The sequence below is a fragment of the Vulpes vulpes genome, chromosome 14 (genome assembly GCF_048418805.1).
Source record: "Vulpes vulpes isolate BD-2025 chromosome 14, VulVul3, whole genome shotgun sequence".
Taxonomy (NCBI): Eukaryota; Metazoa; Chordata; class Mammalia; order Carnivora; family Canidae; genus Vulpes; species Vulpes vulpes.
In genome coordinates this window covers 88,589,144-88,606,994 of record NC_132793.1, presented here as the reverse complement: position 1 = coordinate 88,606,994, position 17,851 = coordinate 88,589,144, and the positions used below count along the sequence as shown (strand labels likewise).

The following is a 17,851-nucleotide window of genomic DNA, read 5'->3' as shown; positions in this document are numbered from 1 at the left end:
GAGGCTTTTGGGTTTTCTATGTAGAGTATCACGTCATCGGCGAAGAGGGAGAGTTTGACTTCTTCTTTGCCAATTTGAATGCCTTTAATGTCTTTTTGTTGTCTGATTGCTGAGGCGAGGACTTCCAGTACTATGTTGAATAGCAGTGGTGAGAATGGACATCCCTGTCTTGTTCCTGATCTTAGGGGAAAGGCTCCCAGTGCTTCCCCATTGAGAATGATATTTGCTATGGGCTTTTCGTAGATGGCTTTTAAGATGTTGAGGAATGTTCCCTCTATCCCTACACTCTGAAGAGTTTTGATCAGGAATGGATGCTGTACTTTGTCAAATGCTTTCTCTGCATCTAATGAGAGGATCATATGGTTCTTGGTTTTTCTCTTGCTGATATGATGAATCACATTGATTGTTTTACGAGTGTTGAACCAGCCTTGTGTCCTGGGGACAAATCCTACTTGGTCATGGTGAATAATTTTCTTAATGTATTGTTGGATCCTACTGGCTAGTATCTTGTTGAGAATTTTTGCATCCATGTTCATCAGGGATATTGGTCTGTAATTCTCCTTTTTGGTGGGGTCTTTGTCTGGTTTTGGAATTAAGGTGATGCTGGCCTCATAGAACGAATTTGGAAGTACTCCATCTCTTTCTATCTTTCCAAACAGCTTTAGTAGAATAGGTATGGTTTGTTCTTTAAACATTTGATAGAATTCCCCTGGGGGAGCTATCTGGCCCTGGACTTTTGTGTCTTGGGAGGTTTTTGATGACTGCTTCAATTTCCTCCCTGGTTATTGGCCTGTTCAGGTTTTCTATTTCTTCCTGTTCCAGTTTTGGTAGTTTGTGGCTTTCCAGGAATGCGTCCATTTCTTCTAGACTGCCTAATTTATTGGCACATAGCTGTTCATAATATGTTTTTAAAATCGTTTGTATTTCCTTGGTGTTGGTAGTGATCTCTCCTTTCTCATTCATGATTTTATTAATTTGAGTCTTCTCTCTCTTCTTTTTAATAAGGCTGGCTAATGGTTTATCTATCTTATTAATTCTTTCAAAGAACCAACTCCTGGTTCTGTTGATCTGTTCCACATTTCTTCTGGTCTCGATTGCGTTGAGTTCTGCTCGAATCTTTATTAACTCTCTTCTTCTGCTGGGTGTATGATCTATTTGCTGTTTTTTCTCTAGCTCCTTTATGTGTAAGGTTAGCTTTTGTATTTGAGTTTTTCCAGTTTTTGAATGGATGCTTGTATTGCGATGTATTTCCCCCTTAGGACTGCTTTTGCTGCATCCCAAAGATTTTCAACGGTTGTATCTTCATTCTCATTAGTTTCCATGAATCTTTTTAATTCTTCCTTATTTTCCTGGTTGACCCTTTCATCTTTTAGCAGGATGGTCCTTAACCTCCACGTGTTTGAGGTCGTTCCAAACTTCTTGTTGTGATTTAGTTCTAATTTCAAGGCATTATGGTCTGAGAATATGCAGGGGACGATCCCAATCTTTTGGTATCGGTTCAGACACGATTTGTGACCCAGTATGTGGTCTATTCTGGAGAAAGTTCCATGTGCACTTGAGAAGAATGTGTATTCAGTTGAGTTTGGATGTAAAGTTCTGTAGATATCTGTGAAATCCATCTGGTCCTGTGTATCATTTAAAGCTCTCGTTTCTTTGGAGATGTTGTGCTTAGAAGACCTATCGGGTATAGAAAGAGCTAGATTGAAGTCACCAAGTATAAGTGTATTATTATCAAAGTATTTCTTCAATTTGGTTATTGATTTAAATATTTGGCAGCTCCCACATTCGGGGCATATATATTGAGGATTGTTAAGTCCTCTTGTTGGATCGATCCTTTAAGTATGAGATAGTGTCCCTCTTCATCTCTCACTACAGTCTTCAGGGTAAATTTTACTTTATCTGATATAAGGATGGCTACCCCTGATTTCTTTTGAGGACCATTTGAATGGTAAATGGTTCTCCAAGCTTTTATTTTCAGGTTGTAGGTGTCCTTCTGTCTAAAATGAGTCTCTTGTAGACAGCAAATAGATGGGTCCAGCTTTTTTATCCAGTCTGAAACCCTGCACCTTTTCATGGGGTCATTAAGCCCGTTCACGTTGAGTTACTATTTAAAGGTATGAGTTTAGTGTCATCATGATATCTATTCAGTCCTTGTTTTTGTGGATTGTTCCACTGAACTTCTTAAAGGGGAATTTTAAGAGTCCCCCTTAAAATTTCTTGCAGAGCTGCTTTGGAGGTCACATATTCTTTCAGTTCCTGCCTGTCTTGGAAGCTCTTTATCTCTCCTTCCATTTTGAATGAGAGCCTTGCTGGATAAAGTATTCTTGGTTGCATGTTCTTCTCATTTAGGACCCTGAATATATCCAGCCAGCCCTTTCTGGCCTGCCAGGTCTCTGTGGAGAGGTCTGCTGTTACCCTAATACTCCTCCCCATAAAAGTCAGGGATTTCTTGTCTCTTGCTGCTTTAAGGATCTTCTCTTTATCTTTGGAATTTGCAAACTTCACTATTAAATGTTGAGGTGTTGAATGGTTTTTTATTGATTTTAGGGGGGATCTCTCTATTTCCTGGATCTGAATGCCTGTTTCCCTTCCCAGATTAGGAAAGTTTTCAGCTATGATTTGTTCAAATACATATTCTGGACCTCTGTGCCTTTCGGCGCCCTCAGGAACCCCAATTAAACGTAGGTTTTTCTTCCTCAGGCTGTCGTTTATTTCCCTTAATCTATCTTCATGGTCTTTTAATTGTCTCTTTTTTCCTCAGTTTCCCTCTTTGCCATCAACTTGTCTTCTATGTCACTCACTGGTTCTTCCACCTCATTAACCCTCGTCGTTAGGACTTCTAGTTTGGATTGCATCTCATTCAATTGATTTTTAATTTCTGCCTGACTGGATCTAAATTCTGCAGTCATGAAGTCTCTTGAGTCCTTTATGCTTCTTTCTAGAGCCACCAGTAGCTGTATAATAGTGCTTCTGAACTGGCTTTCTGACATTGAATTGTAATCCAGATTTTGTAACTCTGTGGGAGAGAGGACTGTTTCTGATTCTTTCTTTTGAGGTGAGGTTTTCCTTCTAGTCATTTTGCTCAGTGCAGAGTGGCCAAAAACAAGTTGTATTGGGAAAAGGAGAAAAAGAGAGGAGAGAAAGAAGGAAAGAAAAGAGAAAAAGAAAAAGGAAAAAAGGAAGAAAAAAAGAAAAAAGAGAAGAAAAAGAGAAAGAAAAAGAAAGAAAGGGGGAAAAAAGGGGATGTGGGAAGCAAACAAATCAAAAAGAAAAAAAAAAAAAGACACGGGGAAGTATCTTCTGATTCTGTATACTTTAAGTCCCTTGACTTCCCTTGGAACTGGTCCGTCTAACTGGTCTTCTGGGGGAGGGGCCTGTTGTGCTGATTTTCAGGTGTTAGCACTTGGGGGAGCTGCTCTGCCCTCTGCCTGGTGCAGGGCTCAGTGGGGGCTGTTTACCCCGTGAGGCCCCAGGAGGAACAACCGCAGTGGCGCCGGCCAGCTCTGGAGCCCTGGAGTCAGCTCCCGCAGTAACTACTGAGCTCTGTGTCTGCAGGGCCTGGAGGCTCTGGGGCAGGGCCACTGATCTGCTCAGCTCGGGGCAGGAGCGTCCTTGCTGTCCTGGGCCCTCTGGGCCTCTGCCTGTCCTGGGGGGAGGCCGGATCCTGGGCTGTGTCCCGGGTGCCCTGTGCTCCTGGGCCTGCGCTGTTGTATTGGTGCTCCCGGCTGCAGCCCCCTCCGCTGAGCCGCCGCCCGAGCCCCTCCGAGCTGCTCCGGGCCCCGCCGTGGGCGCTGCAGCCCTTAGGGAGCTCCGCGCCATCTCCAGGGGCGCAGGTGCCTGTTAGTGTCCCAGGGAGCCCGAGGGCATCCCCGCTCTCCTGGGTCCTGCTCTAACTCCCTGCGAGCCCCTTTCCGCAGGGAAGGTTGGTGCAGCTCCTGCTCCTCCAGGACGGGGCTCTCCTGTCCTGGGGACACTCGCCCCGGCCTCAGCCCGGCTCCTCCTGCGGCCCCTCCCCCTCGGAGGCCTTTTGTTTCTTTATTTCTTTTTCCCCGTCTTCCTACCTTGATAGAAGCGCGAACTCCTCTCACTGTAGCGTTTCAGCTGTTCTCTCTTTAAATCTCAGGCCGAATTCGTAGATTTTCAGGATGATTTGAAGGTTATCTAGGTAATTTGGTGGGGACAGGTGATTTGGGGACCCTGCTCTTCCGCCATCTTGCCCCTCCCCCAGGCTATTTCTTTAGAAATGCAGATTCCAAAATGTGAAAGGACTGTTTCAAAGTGCACTTGAGTATATAAATTCAAGGTGTGTATTAAAAACTGTTAAGAATTTGCCAAACTACTGTCCAAAATTATAAGAATTTATAACATCTTTATAAAACAGAAATAGTAGCCACTTATCCATTTTACTTATGCAAATCACCTTTAGACACTTTGGAGTTATGGAAAAATACAAAGACGTTAAGTAAAAATCACCTAAAGTCTCACAACTCACATGTAACCCAGTATGTTTTGGTAAAAATAACTGAAGTCATCCCTCCTAAAAATACATTCTTTAAGTCTTTAAGATCTTTATCCTTTTTTTTTTTTTTTTGCTCATTCCCTGTTATCACATGATTTTATAGAACAGAGACACACTATGCATGTGATTTTCTACCCTGCTTTTATGACTTAATATGATAAATAGAGCTTTCCATGTCGATGAATGTATCTATGAATCAGGGATCAGCAAACATTTTTGTAAAGGAATGGATAATAAATATTTCAGGCCTCTGGGCCATTTGGTTTCTGTCGCAAATACTCTGCCACCATCTTGTGAAAGCAGCCGTAGAAATACATCAGTTAGTGGATGTGGATGTGTGCCAGTAAAACTTTATAAACAAAAATAGTCAGTGGGCTGGATTTGGCCTGTGAGCCAGAGTTGGCCAACCCCTATATGCCATCCTATGTAATAGGAAATTTGTTTAAGGATATCATAATGTATTTAATCCCTTATTGATAGATATTGGTTTCCAAATTTTCATTATGTTATAGAGAATGCTATAAGAATTGTAAAGACATTTGATTTTTGATATTTTCTTAGAATAGCTGAAATCCTTAATCAAAAAGTATATTCACTTTACATTTAGAATGCATTGCTAGGGATCCCTGGGTGGCGCAGCGGTTTGGCGCCTGCCTTTGGCCCAGGGCGCAATCCTGGAGACCCGGGATCGAATCCCACGTCAGGCTCCCGGTGCATGGAGCCTGCTTCTCCCTCTGCCTGTGTCTCTGCCTCTCTCTCTCTCTCTGTGACTATCATAAATAAATAAAAATTAAAAAAAAATAGAATGCATTGCTGGACTGCTTTTTAGCAAGACCATACCAATTTATTATTTTATTCCTAGTGTATTAGAGTACCAGCTTCCTTAGATTTTGACCAACACTGTACTTTGTCAACTTCTATCTAAAAGAACATCATGCTGTTTATATTTACATTTTTATTTCTTGTGAAGTAAATATATATGTTCATATATATATTTTACTTAGTTATTTTGATTTATACTTTTGTGAACTGCTTCTTTATGATATCTATTTTTCTATTGGGATGTTTACTTTTTCTATTGATTCATAAATGCTATTTACATATCAAGCATAACAACATTATTGGTCATATTAAATATCACCATATAGTCTGATTCTTTCAACCTTGTTAATGATTTTTTTTGGCAAACCAATTTCTAAAATATTTTTGTGACCAAATTTATCAGTTTTTGTCTTTCTAGGTAGCCTCTATGTTATGCTTTAAAGGGCCTTTCTCACCTACACCATTATAAAATCGATTTTCCCATATTTTCTTGGCTCTCCCAAGAGAGAGCCAATATATTGGCTCTCCCACTTAAAAGCCTGGTTCTATATAACCTTGATCCATTTCTCTGTGCATTTTCCCAATTGTAAAGTGGGAGCAATGATTATATACCTTATTCATTCAATAAAGGTTCATTGAAGACCTACCAAAGTGCTACCGGGCACTTTATAGGAGCCAGGAATATAGTGATGAATAAAATTGACCCAAATCCCTGAAGTAGTAAGGCTCATATTCTTGTGCCTGCATTCACAGGGATTTAATGTACATAAAAGCCTCTGCCATTCTGATTTGCTGGATTCTCAGGCACTTGTGTGCCTTATTCTGTACTCTCTCAGTCTATAGTACCCTTCTTCTTTTCAGTTAAAATTCTCTTCACTCATCAAAGCATGGGCACCTCTACAACAAAAATCTCCATGCTATTCTGAGCACCTCTGAATGTATAGCATTCCTCTCATGCCCCCTACCCTGCCCCCAATACCAATTCCTTGAGAGCATTTGGCTGGATTCAACCTGCCTTGTGGTAATAGTTGCTCCTACAAGTTCACTCTTTTTTTAAAAAGATATTATTTATTTATCCATGAGAGACACACAGAGAGAGGCAGAGACATAGGCAGAGGGGAAGCAGGCTCCCTGTGAAAAGCCGGATACGGGACTTGATCCCAGGACCCCAGGATTATGCCCTGAGCCCAAGGCAGATGCTCAACCACTGAACCACCCAGGCACTCCCTACAAGTTCACTCTTTACTTGTTGGCAGGCTTTCCCAAGGCAGCAGCCATGACATCTTCATGCCTATGGCTTCCCTTCACCCGTTCCAGAGCCTTACTTCCTACTAGGTCCCCTATTAGGAATTTGTCAATGTCAAAGGTAGCAAGGGAAATATTTGAAAGATTCTCCTTTGCATATTCTACCAGAGAATGTGAATAGTGACCTAAACATGTAATTAACTCATTGTGATTCATGGAAAGATAAAAAACAAAAAACAAAAAACAAGGGGGTGGGTAATGCAGAGTTTTAACTGAACTGAGATTTCCCTATTTTTCCAGTTCAAGGGAATACACAGCAAAGAGGGTTCTGGTTGGAAGAGACCACATGTATGAGGTGGGAGGCATGTGGAAAATCAAGAGCTAAGAGAAGAGCAGTGTAGCTTATGGGAGAGGATTGGCAGGGAGGGGCGGTGTAAGATGTGGGTGCAGAGATGAATGGAGGCATCTCCTGTTGGCTTTGCAAGTCATCGCATTGGGAAGCTTTGCTGGTTTTGGAAAGGGGAGTGATATACCTGACCTAGGTCCCCGTCTGAGGCCACTTTTCTTGCCTAGTAACCTACACACGTCATTAAGCCTCCAGGTCCTTGGACAGGGTGGAAGTCACCCTGCCTCTGTGATTGGGAAGGCTCCAGAAGGACATACCACCAGCTTTGTAAACTGTAGAATCCTAAAAATGGAAAAGATTACCATTAAAATGCAAATGCCTCCAAGGAGAGCCTAGCTACCACAGAGAGAGTAAAGGCATGGGCTCTGGAGCCTGCTAGATTAGGGTCATGGCTCCCCTGTGGTCTGCAGCAAGTGACATAACCTCTCTGGGCATCTGTTTCTTCTGTAAAATGAAAACACCACCACTCCCCTCATCAAACTGTTGGGATGGTTAAACGAGTTGACAGGTGGGAAGAGCTTCGCATACAGAAAGCACTGGAAAAAAATGGTAGTTGTAATAACAAGAGGTCTGATGACAACTTTTCCACTCACCCCTTCCTACTGCAGAGGGGCTTACATTAACATGACAGGGAGAGCAACACCCAGGGGAGCCTGGGGCTGAGCTACCTGGAGTTTCTGCTTAGGGAAAGGAGGGGGAAATCACGCAGCAGAGGGAGAGGAGCTCTGGAGAAGTGGGGACCCTGTACTGCCCAGAATGTTCTGTGTGGGAGGACAGAGGGGATCATTCTTCTTTGCTAAAAGAATAGGAAGAGGAAAAATGAACACATCTGTCCCTGTCAATTTTGTCCCAAACACATGTGTGTCACGTGTGTAGCTACATGCACAGATGCGCACAAACACAGGTTTACTTTCTAGGCAACATGGGGTTCTTCCTTCACAGAGGATGCTCAGAGACTGCTGTGCTTCTGAATTCCTGGAGCCACTCTGCTCCATCCACTGGCCTTTCATCCAAACAGATGCACTAGGACCAGGCCCCTGCATTGCAAACTTCGGCCTCTTCCCTCTTTGGTTTGCTTTCCCATATTCACTCTAGCAATCACTGGACTTTCAGTGGTTTGAAAAATCACACGGTCGGTATAAACAGTAGTTGGTTTTGCTGGGCTTAAGATAAGGCAGCCACCAAAAGTTCTATTTTCCTAATGAAAACTGGAATTCGAAGGTCCTTTTCTCTCGCTAATTGCAGGTATGAGCATTAAGCCTTTTCAGGATTACAAATACTAGCTCTACTGGTGAGTAATTGCCTACTTTATATTTCAGGGATGTCTTATATTTCAAAGTGACTGTGTAGTTGAATATTTCATAAATTTAGGGAAGGCAAGCTATGCCTGCTTTTAGTCGTCTGATTTAGTAATTTAATTTGAAACATATCTGTTCTGTGTTTCAAATGTTTATAGTCTTAGTCTTAGTTTCTAGTCTTAGTTGTTTCTTAACTAGCTGTGTGACCCTGGTTGATCTCAACTTCTTACCTGGAACATAAATAGGGAGTCTAAATGCTTCAACAGTGCTGATGACATGGGACACAGAAGGGGTAAGGAACTGCCCTAGGTGAATGACAACTGAAGGCAAAATGTGATCCGGTAGGGAAAAAAAGCAATAAAGGTGTTAGCATAACAATGGACAGAACTGAAACACTGGTGGTAGATTACTACATTTCCAGAAATTGACAAAAATACTGTGATTCTGCAAAAGAGTCTCCTTGTTCTTAGGAAATATGCACTGAAGAACTTAGGCTAAAAGGACATGATGGTTGCAACTTTCAAATGATTCAGAAAAAAATGTAGATACATATCTGCATATGTGTGTGTGCGTGTGTGCATGCGAATGTGTGTGTGTTGAGATAGAGTGAAAGGAATGAGAGAGAAGGGAAGGAGAACAAGAACAAGAAAGCAAACAGGGCACAATACTAACTAGTAAATCTGGGTAAAGGGAAAAATTCAAGTTCTTTGTAACATATGTGAAATTATCCTATACATTTTAAATTATTTCCAAATAAATAAATGAATAAAAGGGTTGGGCTAAAATTTGTGTAAGTTCCCTTATCCTAAAGCATTATGATTTGAAGAAGAGTGATCGTTGGACCTGTCCTTTATACATTTATGAACAGCAGAAGAGCCGAGCAGGTGGGGTCCAGGAAGGTGCTCCTGTGAGAGCACACTGTTGAATGAGACATTGAACAAACAGGCAATGAAATTCATTGTCTCCTTTGAAAGACGTGTAACTGGAAAGTCTAGTTCTGAGATACATATCTGCAGTGGTGGCTCAAGGGAGTGGTCCCAGCTTCAACAGAGTCACTCTCACGAGTGACTTCCACTCCTCTGGTGGCTGTGCCAAGGGCACTGCACAGTCCCATAAGGGCATGGAAGCCCACCATGGCACCATTGCACCCATGCTCTGCCCTTGACTTATTCAGAACCCAGGCTCCAGGCCTTATGAGGATGAAAGGTCCTTTGTGTCCCTACTCTTGTTCCTCTCTGATGAGTGCCAGCTAAGAGTACTGCTTGTATGCTTCTAGGTTTGTCTTGTCTTTTATTAAAACTGCTCTCTCTTTGATAGCCATTCCAAATAGTTACATGGTCACATCACCAACAGAATTCCTTCTCACCTGAGGCTTCCCAGGGTACTGTTTTTCTATGCCAGTGAGAGTCAAATTATCAAAAGTGAAATCCAATGAACCAGTGGTGGGGAATATAAAGTTACCACCAGCATATATACCCTTGGAGGTAAGGAAGTTCCTTATTTGAATATTATGCACAGTTGGACATTTTTTTGAACCTCCAAAACACAGGTCAGTATTAATAATCTTCAAATACATAGGTAAGGTGGTTGATACAAAGATCTCTTCTACTGCCCTTATGCACTCCTTCTGCAGGGTAGGAACTATGTCTCATTCATCTGGTATATTCCTCACAACATCTGGCTGCAGTGAGTTCAAGAAATGAAGCAGTGAACCAGCACCACCACCTGTAAGCTTCAGTTGAGACAGAGTGCTCCTTTCTTTCAGCCGATCAGCCTGCACTAAATTGTTAACTGTCCTTGTTGCTTATGGAGGAAATTGTGAAGGGTCAGGGGAGGTGTCTACCTGTCTACCTGAGCTTGGAAGGTCTTTAGCCTAGTGATTTCCTGGAAGTAATATTCAAATAGATACATCCAATAACTCAAAAGAATAGAAGTCATTATTTTAAAAACAACAGTTGGGAATACTGTGTAAAAAATATAAATAAGCCCTGAGATTTAAATGCTTTTGGATAAAAATGCAAACAAATTAGGTAACTAGGCAAGTAGATGAAAGTAATTTGGACAAGGCCAATTGGAATTCCTGCCTGATGTTGAGAGAAACGGTGTTATAAAAAAACAAAACAAAACATGCAATTGCCACTTGCTGACACTGATTGAGAATTGGCTAAATAAGATTCCTGAAAAAAGCAGAAGGAGAGAAGAGGGGACACAGTTGTATCAACACAAAAGAAACTCATCAGAGAAAAGCAAATATGCTTGAGACTTGGGAAAATGAAGGGAATGCAAAAGAAAGGGAAAGGCCAGAGTAATGTACTGGTTCTGATTCCTTCTCTCAAAGTTTCCAGGTAAATTTCAGATGGGTCATTGTTCTCCTTACTCGACCTTTCATCTTACCACAAAATGCTCAACAAAAGCAGTTGCAAGGATGACTAGCTGCCTCCCCTGGCACCTCAAAAATGTCTGAATCTTGAAATAGGTCTATCATCTGCATATTGTTTGGTCCGTAGTAAATTCTCCCCAAAACTGAACTAACAAAATATCCTTGAAAAATGAATCTATGCTTTCACGTTTTAGACAGATGGTTGGAGCCAGGCTAACGAGGAACTGACTTTTCCTCTATGACACCACGAGATGACTGTGTAACAGTCAAGCAGATGGGAACACTATTTAAGCCAGGGTAATACACTGCAACGGATTCTTTCAAAAACCATGAAGAATCAATCTCTCAAACTTCCAATAGCTTGGTGAGACTTTCCTCAACCTTCCAAACAATGAAGACTAGTCAACGTCAGCGCAGAAAAATTTTTACCAGCAAAAAAATTTTTTACAGTCAAGTCTGTTAATACTGGTTTATTTGCAATCCAACTCCCCGAGGACAGCAAACAGTGGTATTGGCTGCCCTCTGCAGTGGGCTGGTGAATTCAGTGAAGTATCAAGATCAAGAAAGTGCCAAATGCATGCAACTCATTCTTCTTGAAATCCAGAAATGCTGGCAAGAGAATGCCTTCTTAAATCTAGGATTTTTAGAGCCGAGGGTGTGTGGGAAAGTAACACATCACCCCCACAATCACTCAACCCCAACGATGTTTGGTTGCTTTCTGGGCAAGAGTAAGCTTGCTTGTTGATTTAAGACATCATGGGAATGTCTGAGGTTAACAGCCTCCATTGCTAAATCAAAAGCCAACCACAGCAGCAAAACTGTGAAGCTTCTCAGAGAGCTCCCTGGACTGAGAGTTTCCATGGTGTATGTTTTTAAAATCTGCCCATGAATTCTTTGAAACTACTCCTGTGGAGAAATGGAGTCTAATTTTGCTTGCCTCAACTACGAGCTAGCCTTAGTCACCTGGATCCAATGAAGAAAATGAGGTTGGAAGTGGCATGATGTGACTTCTGCAGGTGAGTTATAAAAGGAGACACAGCATCTGCCTAGCTCTCTTATGAGCTGCTCACCCTTGCAATCCAGCTGTCATACTCTGGGGAGGTGAGGCCACATGTAGGTATTCCAGCTGACAGGCCCAGCTAAGGACTCAACCAACAATCAGCATCAAGTAGTTGATTTTATATGTGGAGTGAGGAAGTATTCAAGAATATTTCAACTCTGGCCACATCTGACTAACCACATCAGAGACCCTATCATCTTGCTGAGACCAGTCAACTCCCACAACCATAAGCCATAATAATAATAATCAATAAATGTTGTTGTTTTAAGAGAGAGGTCTGCAAAAAGGCCTGGTGATAAAATCTGGCCTGCAATCAGTTTTTCTACAGCCTGGGAACTCAGCTGGGTTTGGTACATTTTTAAAGGGTTGTAAAAGAAACAAAACAAAGAAAAGAATAATAGGTGACAGAGACCATATGCAGCCCTTAAAGCTGAAAATAGCTATCCTATAGCTCTTTATTAAAAAAAAAAAAAAACTTTGTTCAACACTATCTTAAGCCATTAAGTTTTCAGATGGTTTATAATGTAGCAACAGATAATCAGAACACACAGTGCTTTTGGAATATAAGAGGCTGTCAATTGGCAAATGCTGGATTCATAGCATCATAAAAGTCACACTGAAAAACCACAACTCAACTATTACCTGAATGTCAATACTTATTCTATCAATAATTACTATTATATTTTCATAAACAAATTTGCTCAAACAAAGCAAAAGTGGGGGTAAAGTGATTCATCAATCAAGGAGAGTATTTTAACCGTGTCTCATATTTGATTCTAGATTAAACTTCAAATTCTTGGAGACTTATTAATAACTTTAATAAATGTAGCTGGCATTTGCTGAGTCCTTACTCTGTTCCAGACACTCTTCTGAACTATTTCCTATGTATTGCTTCATTTAAGCCTTGTGACAACAATTATTTTCATTTTACAGATGAGGAAACTGAGACATAGGGCGATGATCCAGCATGTCCAAGATTATACAGGTAGTTAAGTCTAGTGTCAGGATTTGATCTAGGCTTGACTTGCATCCATGAACTTAATCATCACACTCTGCTGCTCCTCTCCAGCAAATGTCTAAAGAAGACATTGGTCTTGGTTGAAAGATGTAGCTGGCTTCAATCGGAAGGGCAGCATCCACTGACTTCTCTGATCAAATTTCCCTGGGGGCATAGTCAAGGGTGCCGTCCACTCACTAGGAGTCAGGTCTGGAAACTGGGTCTTTATCTTTTTCCCCTGAGACTCAGGATCTTTAGCAATACCAACACTACTTTTCTATTGAGAGGATCTGAAACTCTTAGACCAGCCCCAGATAATGGTTCGTTATAAGTTCTTTCTTCCAAAAAACCAAAGACTTCCTCACACTTCATCCAGTTAATCAACACATGGAAAATTATGTTTGCCAAAGGGATGATTGTCAGAGGAGACAAAATATAGGTTCTTCATTGCCAGCCCTTGGCTAAATGAAATCAACAGGCTGATTAAGAGCCAACCAATATTAAAAGGATATCCAGACCATCGTCTAGATGCATGACGATGGAAAATGAAATCAGTATCAGTTTCCTCATCTGTGAAGGAGGAATGATAACACCTATCGTTGTGATTAGTTGTTATAGACTGGAGCCAAGATATAAAAAGATATACAATCCAGTGTCTGGCATTCAATTAATGGTGGCTACAATTACTGTATTTTTAACATAGAACATGCCTTTCTTTCAAAGAGCTGATGACTGGCCAATGACATTTCAATTAATAACTGGAAAAGCTGTTAATCACAAATAAAGATCCACATTCATGAAACAAGACATAGAGTAAGAGTTGTTGCTTACCCACTGGGTTACACATTTTCCATCTCCTTTTATCATAAGCCTTTTCCATATTGGAAGGTTTTATTTAAATTATTCATAAAAATGGCCCTCTCTTGTTATTTTCTCCAACTGAACTTGGCACAAACAACTGCATATCAATGTAAGAAAGAGAGGGCAACTCTCTGACTTCAATGACGTACCAAGGCCACCTCAGCACAGTGACCAAAGGCATGGCACAGCCCCTTGTCTACTCACCAGAAGGGAAAGATAATTAGGCGGCTGATGAAAAATATGGTAGAGAAGATGAAAAACAGGGTGTTACAGGTTTGCTTCCATCCGGCATAAGAAAACATCTTAGCAGACTAAAAACAAAGAAAGCAATCACATTCAGATTCAGTGATATTAGAATAAACTTCTTAAATTAAATATTTATAAATGAAATTATATGATGTCTGAGATTTGGTTCAAAATAGTCTGTGTGTAGGGGGTGGTAGGGAGGGGTGAATGAAGAAATTGATGAAATGAGACTGGCTATCCTGACAATTGTTCAAGCTGGAGGATGGGCCCACTGGGACTCTCTTACGCACTTCTCTTTGTCATATGTTTGAAATTTTCCGTAATAGAATTTTTTAAAAAGGTATGTTAAAAATGACTGTGATGTTACTGCTGTCCTTCACAGCACTGTAAGTTAGCACAAATGAATGTTAGCATGCATTTTATTGGGGCACTTATTTTTTTTCTCCACTTAACTGATTAGAGAGCTGGATTGGAGAAAGGTTGAGATATGAGTGAAGTCCTGGGTTGGGCTGGGCAGGTTGCAATCAAGGCAGCGGCAGAAGGGGCAGAGTGAGGAGGCCACTCATGGCGCCCTGTCCTGGTTGAAATAAAGTTTCAAGTACTCGATTTTTCCCCATTTACTTTATGCTAGTCTACACTGCCCATATAATCTGTATTGAATAAAAGGAATTAAGAAAGTGTTTAATGTGGTATTAGATGGTTAATTGCTGAGAATTCTCTCTTGCATTATCTAGTGGAGCCCAAGACTGAGTGGGAAAGTGTCTGAACTTAGGGGTGGTGGGAGGTGAGTAGGAGTTGTGAGTGTAACTCATCCTTCCAGAAGCATGGCTCAGGACTGGGTGGTTTCAGGACTAAAATTGGTCCCGAAGCTCAGAGCCACTCTAAAACAAGAGAGGCAGCATATTTACACTTCAGGAAGGGTTTACATTACGTCTTCCATACTTTGCCACATTTACCATGGGATAAGAATATGATCAGATTGTGGAGTGGCAGGGGGCCAGAAAGAAACAGCCTCAAATGCTGCCAAGTGGGTGGGAGATGGGTATGGGGAGACAGGCCAGAAGTTCAGCATGACTGGAATGGAGTGGGAGTTGAGAGTCAGAGGCCAGGCGAGTGTGTTTAGCTAGAGATGAGCATAAGCAGGAAGAGAGTGTGCACTCTTTTGTGAGGGCAAAGTAGCATTGCTTGGTGTGAATACACACAGAGCAGATTCTGGGCTGTGCAAGGATGGATATCAGTCACCCTGCTCCTTTGCTAAGCATGAGTCAGGATACTGTTTGAGTGTTGGGTCCTACATCCAAACTTGAACATGTGGAAAACTAGAGGATCAGGAAGATACATGAACAGTGAGAATGGGGAAAATTAACAAGGCAGGAAACCTCAAATGTTGGAGAGGATGCGGAGAAAAGGGAACCCTCTTACACTGTTGGTGGGAATGTGAACTGGTGCAGCCACTCTGGAAAACTGTGTGGAGGTTCCTCAAAGAGTTAAAAATAGACCTGCCCTACGACCTAGCAATTGCACTCCTGGGGATTTACCCCAAAGATACAGATGCAGTGAAACTCCAGGACACCTGCACCCCAATGTTTATAGCAGCAATGTTCACAATAGCCAAACTGTGGAAGGAGCCTCGGTGTCCATCGAAAGATGAATGGATAAAGAAGATGTGGTCTATGTATACAATGGAATATTACTCAGCCATTAGAAACGACAAATACCCACCATTTGCTTCAACGTGGATGGAACTGGAGGGTATTATGCTGAGTGAAATAAGTCAATCGGAGAAGGACAAACATTATATGGTCTCATTCATTTGGGGAATATAAATAATAGTGAAAGGGAATAGAAGGGAAGGGAGAAGAAATGTGTGGGAAATATCAAAAAGGGAGACAGAACATGAAGACTCCTAACTCTGGGAAACGAACTAGGGGTGGTGGTAGGGGAGGAGGGCGGGGGGTGGGGGTGAATGGGTGACGGGCACTGAGGGGGGCACTTGACGGGATGAGCACTGGGTGTTATTCTGTATGTTGGCAAATTGAACACAAATAAAAAATAAATTTATTATTTAAAAAAAAAGGGAAGATGCATGAAGAAGGCAGAGTTTCCTTCCCAGTAAAAGTCGTGGATATTGAGCCTGTTTTTCTTTGCAAATAAAAAGCTAAAAAATGACCCAGCAACTGTCTTGAGGAATATGAAAGATTAATAGTCACCATCTTTAGGAGGGTCTGAACAGAGGCAAAAGTTGTGCCATGTGTGGGTTCAATGAGAACTTGCCCAAGAAGACAATCACTAAAACCAACTACTCGAGGAATCTGTGGAATAGGCACCCCTGGAGGATATCAGACATAGTCCCTGGGCCACCACATAATGTTGCTTTTTCCAAGTTGGTGGAAGGTACTGGCCTTGCTCACTGAACCTCAGGTTAGATCATGGCTTGTGAATCAGGAATGATTCATGATCATTAACAACGCAAGGTTGTTCTTATAGTGTGTCCATGAAGGGACCTCTGAGTCTGGCATTTCATTTCCCTCCTGTTTTTTTTTTTTTTTCCACCTAAAAAGCTCAGAACGTTTTCAATCAAACAGTAATGAGCTAAACTTCACAAAATAGCCAAAGGGGTAGATAGGACTTCTCATATTTCAGCTGAGGACAGAAAAGAAAGCATTAAGTGATTTGTCCACATCACCTAGGGAACTGGAGTGTGTCAATGATAGGGTGGGGGAAGAGTGGGGAGGGACAACCCAGTGCTTATCCCAGTCCCCACATCTAACTCCCTTTTAACAACACAACAAAGCTGTTTTTATAGTGGACACACACCGAAGGCTAGAGGGGTTAGAAGCCACAGAGTAGCATAAATTCTTAAGTCATGGCCAATGCAGTCTTAATTTACAGGCAGGATTACTGAGAAATGATCAGAGGAGGAGGTAATTATAATAGATATGGCTATATTCAGACAGCAACACATGGGAAAACTGGCACAATCCTTCTTTTGCTAAACCATTTGCTGCCTGAATAATCCTAACCTTTAGAATGGGATTTACATGTCTAATTGCAATTACACAGAAGAAACAAAATTCTCTACACATCTGATATTTTAACAGTAGCCAGTTGCTTTGAAATGCCTTCAAATGACTTATGGTTACATCTAGAACAGGGTTTATCAAACTACAGTCCAGTCTATGGGCTAAAGCTAGTTACCCCTTAAGGATGGGTTTCACATTTTTAAAGGGGCATGAGAATAGAAAAAAAAAACAATCAGAAAAGAGGAATATATGGCAAGAGATCCTGTGTTGCTCACAAAGCTAGATTTACTATCTGGCCCTTCACCCAAAAGTTTGGTGAACACTGATCTAGAACAAGAGTCTATCAAAGTTAATTTCTTCCATATCAACTTATATTCAACTATCAGCCCTTCAAGAGGCAATCCTGAACATGAAATGGATTAGCATCATTTTCTTCAACTTCTTTATGAATGGAGGTGTTTAAAGTACAAACTAATGGGTTCTGGGAAATGTGACCCAAAGTACAGCAGGAGAGCTGGCAGATAAGAGGATTGTTGGATCACTGCGTCATGGCAAACAGGAACCAATACCTAACAGAAACACATAGAGAAAACAATCCTAATTTGGCTTTGTTTCTCATATTTTGGGTGGCTTGGGACTAGGAAGACTCTTGTATTAATGTCCCCTGCTCCAAAGCATTTGTTCCTTAGAAAATAAATGTCATCTAACTAAACATCAGCTCTCCTTCCTTAAAGCTGGAGGTGCATCAGTGTGCGGCAGTACAAGCATCCAGTGGGTATTCGGCTTTGGCTTAAGTAAATATATGGTACCATCCAACATTAAGAATCCATAATGCCACAACTCCATGTTTTCCTTTTAATAGATTAGAGTTCATTCTTTCCTCAAATATCTTACTTCCTGAGCTAGTATCTGCATGCAACTTTTGCAGATGGAATCCCATGGGTTAACATCTCTCGAGTACCATGGAGAAGACTGGAAAATAAAAACTAAAAGT

At 41.4% G+C, this 17,851-nt stretch overlaps 1 protein-coding gene across 1 annotated transcript in view; it reads right to left on the bottom strand.

Annotated features, from left to right (window-relative positions):
* Nucleotides 1–17,851, bottom strand: part of CERS3 (ceramide synthase 3) — a 110,046-nt gene that overhangs the window by 34,487 nt on the left and 57,708 nt on the right. The window contains exon 9 of the mRNA XM_026003279.2: nucleotides 13,793–13,899. Within this exon, the coding sequence (XP_025859064.1) occupies nucleotides 13,793–13,899 (107 nt within the window). The remainder of the gene's footprint in view (nucleotides 1–13,792; nucleotides 13,900–17,851) is intronic.